At 53.9% G+C, this 9,062-nt stretch overlaps 1 protein-coding gene across 1 annotated transcript; it reads left to right on the top strand.

Annotated features, from left to right (window-relative positions):
* Positions 1 to 513: 513 nt before the first annotated feature.
* On the top strand, positions 514 to 8,697 carry Batf3 (basic leucine zipper transcription factor, ATF-like 3; the record flags this gene model as incomplete). Its single annotated transcript, XM_005415122.2, is given in 2 exon segments — positions 514 to 618; positions 8,220 to 8,697. Coding segments are annotated over 2 exon segments (291 nt in total), but the record flags the coding sequence as incomplete, so codon positions are not given.
* Between the last annotated feature and the right edge of the window lie 365 nt (positions 8,698 to 9,062).

The raw sequence follows: 9,062 nt of genomic DNA on the forward strand, positions 1-9,062 counted from the left end.
TGAACGTTGGTTTGGAGACCCAACAGACCTGAGTTCCACTTCCCGCTACCCCCGAGGAGCACTATACCTGGAGCAAGGTCTTAGCCTGAGTTTCTTATTCCTCATCTTTTAATTTTTTATTTGCTTTTTGAGACCAGGTCTCACTATGTGGCCCAGACTGACCATGAGCTTGGGGCGATCTTCCTGCCCCAGTCTCCAGGGTGCTGGGGCATCAGGCGTGTTCCGCCATGTCCAACTTTTTAAACTTGTGGTACTGGGATGGGACCCAGGGCCTCACTCGTGAGACACAAGCACTGTACCACGGAGCTGTGTCCGAAGCCCTACTGCTCCTGTCTTGGGGTGGTCCAGGATTAAGGGCATGCGAGAGCCCTAAACGAGGGGGCTGTGGTTGGTCCGCTGCTGCTGGCTGCACGTGAACTGGTGGAGGTGAAAGAGCAAAGCCCAGGGAAGGAGAGGGCAGGGAAGGGTCAGCAAGGAGCCTCCACGTCAACGTCACCCAATGTCACCCCCCAGAGCCCTGAAGATGATGACAGGAAGGTCCGCAGGAGAGAGAAAAATCGAGTTGCTGCTCAGAGGAGTCGGAAGAAGCAGACCCAGAAGGCTGACAAGCTCCATGAGGTGAGGCTGTGGTTGGACAGTGTCACGGCGAGGACCCGCCAGGGTGATGATGTCGCTGTGGTCATGGGTCGCACCAGCTGTGCACGCATCTGGTCCTCCGGGTCCTTTCCTGCCCTGAGGTCTGAGTCTTTGCTCATGGACCTCTTCGCTTTGCCCCAACCCATCTGTCATTACAAAGCACAGCGGAATAAGGCGCCGCTCCTCGACCCCGATGCCCATTCAGAATCCTGCTGCCTTTTCTTTCCTGTCTCACACTTCTCTGCTTCTTAAAAAGAGCACTTTTCTCCTATGATCCCTGAGCCCTCAGTTCTCAGTCGTCCCCCAGTCCTCTGTGCCCTCAGTCCCGGTCCTCCACCTCCACCCAACACGTGTGCGCACAGGTGTGTGTGTGCAAACACACGCCCCACACTGAACACACACACACACACACACTCAGTCCCGGTCCTCCACCTCCACCCAACACGTGTGCGCACAGGTGTGTGTGTGCAAACACACACCCCCACACTGAACACACACACACACACACACACACACATAGGGAAATTGCTTCCAGGAGGCCACCAGTGCCCGCGCTCCCTTTCCAGGGCCTTCTTCCTGATCTTCTCCTGCTTGACCTTGCTGGAATGTTTCCCCCCTAGTCCGTCCCTTTTGGAAAGCTTCCCCTTTCTGGCTGTTAAAAACCACATCTTCTAGTTCTCTGGACCCTCTTCACAATTTTGGGGGGTTCCTGCTGGGGATTGAATCCAGGGCCTTACTCATGCAAGGCAAGAATTCTACCACCCAGCCACACCCCCAGCCCCACAATTTTTTAATTCCCTTTTTTTGGCATTGACCAGCGTTTCAGACTCTGCCCTTTTTTTTAATCTCACCCTGGATGACTGAATCTGTTCATCTCTTCTCTTGGCATCAGCTCCCAACACTGATTTCCTGGCAGACAGGACCCTGTCACTTCAGCGTTGGCTTAGATGTCTCCCCATGGACTGCGCCACAGGGATGACAAAATGCTCTGTGTTCAGAGGCTTTCTCCTCCCACTGTTTTCACTGGTAGTTCATGGCGTCCACCACCTTTCTTGCTACTCACAGCAGGAGCCTGGTGTCTGAGTTTGTTCTCTGTGCTGTCAACCAACTGCCACATTGACTTGGCTCATGGTCCTCAGGGCTGGGACGTCCTGAGGGCCTGCTTGCCACATTATAGCATGGCGGAGAGCGTCCTGTGTCCAAGTAGAGCAAGCAAACCAGAGAGCTTGCTTTCCTAGAGAGCCACTCCCATGGCAGCCCAATAATCCCTTCATGGGTTAACCCAGTCACCCCGTCACCTCTCAAAGTCCCCATCTCTCAAGACAGATGCACTGGGGACCGAGTTTCCAACACACCCACTTCTGGGGGCAGATTCGAATCATAGCACTGGAATTTCTCCTCCAAGATGCTGTTTGCTTTGACCTTTATGCACCATCCCACAGCCAGGCCCTGAGAGCTGCTCTGTGTCAGGAGCTGCCCTCGAACGCATTCAAGGATTTATCCAAGGAATTAGCAATGCTTCTCCTCCTCTGTGAGGGGTTGGTGTGCACAATTAAAGATTTTAGTTTAGCTGCTCCTGCCATGCTTTCATGGGACAGATTGCCTCGCGGCAAGGCTAGTCTGGGATGTTGACAGCACAGGGCCTCAGTTGTCACATGGAGAGAAGGGCGTCTCTAAAACTCAGCACAGGGTGAGTTTAGAACGCTCTTAATCCGGGGAGTCAGGACCAGCCCACTGATGCAAATTCACAGCATGGTGTACATGATGAATACAGATTTCTCCTGCAGACCAGTCAGGGAGGCCTCCTCGGTCTTCAGTAGTTCTGTAACACTTGCACAGAAGATGCCAGTGCCCTTGGCCTCCTTTCTTCACCTTCTGCTGCTGAGGCTGTTGTGGTTCTAGGTTCACGTTTCCAATTAGGCCCAACTTGGAACTCAGTTACACCAGGGCCCTGTATTCAGACCATGGGTGCTGACTGGACAGCCAAGGCCAGATCCCTCCGGGAAGCTTCTGGTGCCTCATCAGCCGTCCTGGGTGATGATGTCTGCAGAGGTGACCAAATGTCTTGGACGGGATCTTTCATGGAGCAAGGTCAAATAGATCCATTCTACATTTACTAGGCACTTTTGCAGGCAAGGTGTCGCTGTTGGGTCACAGAGAGAAGAGGAAGATCTCAGTCCATTCCTTGGGAAGTGCCGGACTTCCCGAGGGAAGTGTCTGAGTTTGCTGCTGACACAGATGTCCACAAATCAACAGGTTTACTGTCCTAGAATGCTGGTGGGCAGACATCCGACATGTTCCCACTGGGCTGGCATGAAGGTGAGAGCAGCCTACGCTCCTTCTGGAGGCTCTTGAGAGGATGTGTCCTCACTCCCTCCAGAGTCGGGAGGCTTCGATGTTCCTTGGCTCATGGTCCCCTTCCAGCTTCAGAACCAGCGAGGCCAGTGGAGTCTTTCTCATGCTGTGTTCCTGACACTGGGTCTGTTATCACATCCCGTCTTTCTCTCCTGACTCGTTATTCACTTACAGGGTACCCTGTAAATGTCAGGGTGATGCATGACAATCTGCCTATTTTACACTTCCTAACTTGATCACATCTGCAAAGTCCCCTTTGCTGTGTGAAGCAACGTATTCACAGGTGCATGGAGGCATGGTTGAGGGGCCACTATTCTGCCCACCACAGAAAGCATCATAAATACTTGTGTAACTTTACTACGGTGTCATAAAGGACACCCAGGTGAAGTTTGGTTCTCTCTCATTTCCTGTCATTTTTGGATTTGGTAGCTGAGGGAACCAGGTGCTGGAAACGTAGGTCCACATTTCCTCCTGCCCTCTGCCTCTTAGACATGGGCTGGAGGGCCCTTGCATAGGGTCTTGAGCTGTTTTCCTAGCCCTCGGCTGTGTTCCCAACAGTTATGGCGGCTGCTCCTTCCAGAATGGGGAGGATGGCTCTGAGGCCCTTGGGGAAGGACACTCCCTTCTCCTTTTTCTCTTGGGGAAGGGGGACCAGTCAGGACCCTGCACCAGTAGTAGGTCAGGAAGGCGGCTCCATCTGCGCTCCCCCGCAGTAGCCTTTACCTTACCTTTTCTCACCACGGGTGTGAGGGGCGAGCAGCTGGCATAGGGACATGGAAATCGTCCCATACTCTGCAGAAGGAGAGGGATGTCATGTGTGGACCAAAAGGCATCACACGAACAGTGTCCTTCCTGTCGCCAGCCACCTATTTCCAGGAAGCATTCTAGCTATGGGGAACCTGTGTTCTGCACGCTGGAGGTAGGGGTGCTGGTTGAAAACGGGGTGAAGGATGCTTTCGCTGTGCTCCAGTGGGCTGAGCATACGGCACCTGACACACTGCTATGGGTCACAGTAGAAAACCAGCAGGGTGTGGTGGTACACACCAGTCATCGCAGCACTAGGGGGACTGAGGCAGGAGGATCACTGTGAGTTCGAGGTCAGCCTGGCCTACATAGTGAGTTCAAGGCCAGCCTGGACTACATGGTGAAACCCTGTCTCAAAAAAACCCAGAAAATTCCTGGGGATCCCCAGATTTCCTGGACCATATCTAGGATGGGAAAAGTGAGAGCAGGACCCCTTGTATAGAAACCTCATGCCTGAGTGCCACAGGGAGCCATTGAGGACCCAGGAAAACAGCCACTGGGTAGCCACTCTTACCTGCTAGTCCCTGGAGGCAGAAAAAGCCCATCCACAGGGCTCTCTTCATCCAGCCCTGGGCTACACCACAGGGCAGAATTCTTACACACCCTAGGAGCTCAAGCTCTTCCTGCATACCACCGAGGGGGATGTTTGGAGCGGACCGAGACCCCCTTTTGTCTTCTGCTCACCTCACTGGTTCACCCCATTTGTCTTTGAGCCCTGTAACCTCAGCACCCTGAAAAACCTCCTTCAGCTCTCACTCTTGTGAGTTTCTTGGCTGCTTCCTGAAGGAGGGACAAGGCAGAAGGGCGAGAGGGGCGAGGCTCCGCCCAGTCACCGTTCTCCCCATGGGCCCTGGTCGCGGGCAGTGGGCTGCAGATGAATCTTCCTTCCCACAGGCTACACCTCCTGTGGGGACTCTGATGGCTGTTCAGCTTTGGACAGCAGGCGCTGGCCGGAGTCCGTGTGCACAGCAGGGAACCGAGGTTGAGCGCCAGGGTCTCTAGGGCAACTGGAAGGAAGGTGGCCCAGAAGTGGGTCAGGCACCCACAGATGTCAGACCGAGAAAGGGTTTGAGTCAGAAAAGGCAGGCAGTGATACCATCCTCACGAGCCCCACATGTCTCAAACTGACTGATCGCTTAGCCGTAGGCTGTGGTTGGTGTTGTCACTTTTGTTTTTCAGATATTGTGTGTGCTGAGACAGGGTTTTGTGTCAGTACCAGCAGGCTTAGAGGAGGACCGTGACATGAACTTGGACAGCCCTGACTGGTGACAGTGTTTCTGCTGGGAAATGCATCAGTTGAGGGGGATAGAGCATGGTAAAGTCCTGAGAGCCCGTGGCCTCTTCCTTTTGATAACCACCTCAGGGAAATTCAGGCCCAGACCCTGCCAACCAGAGCAGACTCTCTGATGCTGCCTGAGGATCGCAGTTGACTTCGACGTCATGGATCAGACCCGAAGTCTCCGTGACCTTGGCGATGTCACTGTCCTCTCAGAGCCAGGGTGCTTGTGAGGGCGTGCTCCGTGTCCTCCTGGTGGCCTTTTCCTACCTCTGCTTCCCTTCACACCTGAAGTGTCACCTCTGGTGCCTACTAGCCATTTCACCTTCTCTACTGGTCTTCAATCCTGTCCCTTGCTCCAGGGGACGCAGGCGGCCTCGTTTCCCAGTCAGCCTCTCAGTGCCGGAACAAGGTGTCCAAACCGCAGCACTCTGGGCACTGGGGGCAGGCTGCGTCCTTGTGGGGCACTGCCCTGCAGGACCCTGAGCAGCTTCCCTGACTGGGAACTGCATGGCCACTACCTTATCTGTGACAACTGAACTCTCCCGGGACACCACCACGTGGCCCCAACTATTGTCAGCCGGGGAGGCCGACATTCCCCCCGCTGAGGACCACAGTCTTAGGTGAGCTCATTTCCAAGGCAGGACTGGCATTGACAGTGATTTCGCCCCCTCTGATTTTCGGGTCTGTGCTTTGATACTGTGACCAGGCAAATTCTCAGAGGTGGCAGCACCGTGATCCTAAACCCATCCTGTGACAGAAGATCCATAACTCAGCCAGATTTGAGCTAGATTGAAGTCACACCGGAAGTCACTGCGAATTCAGCGTTCTCTGCTTATTGTTTTATTTATGTTAAATCTAGAACTTCCTTCTCAGTGCGCAGTGTGTTTCATTCTTGCCTTTTGTTTCCATTTGTATTCTTTGACCTCCTCTCTAACCTCTTCTCTCTCCTTTCCCGCTCCTCTTTTCATTTTTATGGAACTGGTCGGGCCTGAAGATTTTTACTGCTTCTCTCCTCTCCTCAGCTCAGTAAAAGTCCCTCTGCACATTTGGGAGTACAACTTAAATCCCAGCAGAGAAAGTCCCCACGGGGAGGGCAGCTAGATGAGGGGCCTGCCTGGTGGCCTGTGACAGCAGCTCTGGAGTCTTTCCAAGCAGGGCTCGGGGAGAGCAGTGGTGTCTCAGGACAGCGTGAGGCCGCAGGGCTCCCCTGGCTTCCAGAGGAAGAGCTCAGCGGCTCTGAGCATCTTGCCACAGTTAGCGGACGTAGCCAGTTAGGAATATTCAGTCGAAGGCAGAGCTTTCTGTGCTCCGGGAGCAAGGTGATGTGCTACCTTGTTGGAACCATTCAGATCCACTTCACTTGAAGGTGCGGGGCATTTCCGGTTGCACTGTGGAGGGTGTGTGTGCACACGCATGTGCGCTTGCCCCTCTAGTCTCTGCTTTGTGCAAGCTTTCCGTGAGCCTGAGGTCCCTCCTCCCTCCCAGCTCTGCTTAACTATCGAGGGCTTGCTGCTGTGTTTGTACACTGACTCTCAGGTACTAAGAAAGCCAGACTGGCCCAGAGTGGCCGGTGGGAGAGATGAGGCCTGCTGTCCCTGGGAACTTCCTGCCATGGAGCTGGGTGGAGGAAGGACTGGGACAGCCCCTGCGTACAACTGTCTGAGACTCTTGGTTCTGAAAGAGAGGAAGGTGCCCTAGAGGGGCAAGGAGGGGTGAAGTCCATAAGAGAAGACAGACGGAAGGAATGAGGACCCCTGAGCACGTACAAGGGGTGGTCAAAATATAAAATGTTTAAATTTTAAAATTTATTACAGCAAAAGGCACATTACTATTTATTGATTGATTGATTGATTGTCTTTTTGAGACAGGGTCTCACTCTGCAATTCAGGCTGGCCTTGAGCTCAACACTTTGTAGCCCAGGCTGGCCTCGAACACCCAACAATCCTCCTGCCTCAGCCTCCCGAGTGCTGGGATTACAGGCATGCACCACCACGTGCCCGACTGCACATTGCTTTTTAAACCCCCTCAAAATACCCATATTCCCCCCTCGCCTCAGACGCTCACCCCATCCTCCTTGCCACTTTCTGAAGCAGTTCTGCAAGTCCTCTTTCCTGAGTGTCCCGTGAGGTGTGATCGGAAGGACAGACGATGCTGCTGCCAAGTGCCCCTCAACAGAAGGGCAGACCTGTGGAAGCATCGCCCTGTGTCCTCATCCACCGTATTCACCAGGTCTGGCACTGTGCGACTTCGGGCTCCTCCCCAGAGTCAAAGTGAAAGGTCAATGTCTGAATCAGTTCAGGACGTGAAGGCAGCTACAGCAGCGCAACTAAGGATACTCACCAAGGAGGACTTGCAGAACCGATTCAGGAAGTGGCAAGAATGATGGGATGAGTGTGTTCAAAGCAAGGGGGAAGGTTTTGAAGGGGGCTAACGACAATTTACTGTAATAATTATTTAAACACTCACCGTGTTTGTGATCACACCTTGTAGATGCAAGTTTTCAAACAGAACAGCTCAAAAGGACAAAGACTGACCTTTGAAGGTGCCAGGGCTCCACCCTAGGTGGAGGCGTGAACTAGAATTACATTAGAAAGGTTTCTGCCCTTGTGTGGTTTGGGCAAAGGGAACTCTGAAAGCGCACACACACACAGAGTTCTGAGCCTGGTTCCTGATCTGGTAGAAGCTTATCAGTTAGTGCTGGACCAGAGGCAAGGCACGTTTTCATGCATTTATTTGTGCAGTCAACAAAGCATTTGTTATGTTTTAGGTTCTAAGTGGTGAAGGTGTAGCCGTGAGCCTGGCAGAGGCCTCCAGAAAAGCAGAACAGCAGTTGTGGAGGGGGAAGGATCCCATGCAAAGGGGACTTTTTGGGGTGAAAGCAATTTCTGCATATTTATCAGCACAGGTATACACATCTGTCAACACTCATTGAATTGGACACTTAAAATAGATGCATTTTATGTAAATGACACTTCCGTATACCAAAAAAAAAAAAAAGAACACAGCCCTGCCCGGGGGGGGGGGGGGGGGTGTGCTCATCCTCGAGGGAGGAGAGAGAGCCAAAGCAGTGGCACAAATGGTAGTGACGAGCCTGTGCGGGCAGGCGAGACTGTGGTTCCAGAAACGCCGCCGTTCTTCCCACCAGGAGTACGAGTGCCTGGAGCAGGAGAACGCCATGCTGCGCAGGGAGATCGCCAAGCTGAACGAGGAGCTGCAGCAGCTGAGCCTGGCGCTGAAGGAGCACGAGAAGATGTGCCCGCTGCTGCTCTGCCCCATGAACTTTGTCCCCGGGCTGCGGCCTGACCCAGTGGCCAGCTGCCTGCCGCGATGACCCCTGAGGAATCCTCTCTGTCTTTACACCCCAAGCCAGGGACCTGCATCCCAGGGCAGGCACCTGGGCCCTGCCACCTCCTTCCGGGAGCTCTGGGCCTGTGCTGCCGGGCTCAGCACTAGGATCCGCGCTGGGATCATGCCTGACCCTCAGGGACCTGGGCCCACGGACCCAGCAGGAAGCTACCCTCAGAAGTTATGTCTGTCCAGTTTATCAGCAGCAGGTCCTGTGGTTCTGCGGGATCTTGTTCTTTAGGTTTTGGATAATAAAAGTGGCCGTTGTCTTGCCTTTCTCCAAGTTCTTGGGATTTAAGGGCGCAAGGCAGGTCCTCTTCCTAGGAAGACCCCCACAGACTCCTCACTGGGTCCCTGCTATGTGTCACCCCACCACCACTTCCATGGTGGACCGCAGGATGGGACTGTGGCTTTCAAAAGCCTGTGAGCCAGCCAGGGCAGGAAGGGCCCAGGCAGACCCACCAGCATTTGGCCAAGCTTTGAGTGGCCCTGCACTCACTGGCCTGCCTCATGCTGACCATCATGAGCGTGTCTCTTCCAGGTTGGTCCTCCCACGGCTCTGTGCAGCCCGGGACCACCTTCCCAGTCTGTAAGTAGTGCGGCAGGGGACAGATGTACTTTGTGTTAGACAAAGGGGAAATGG

Source organism: Chinchilla lanigera, unplaced genomic scaffold (assembly GCF_000276665.1).
Source record: "Chinchilla lanigera isolate Chin_1 unplaced genomic scaffold, ChiLan1.0 scaffold00414, whole genome shotgun sequence".
In the NCBI taxonomy this organism is placed as follows: Eukaryota; Metazoa; Chordata; class Mammalia; order Rodentia; family Chinchillidae; genus Chinchilla; species Chinchilla lanigera.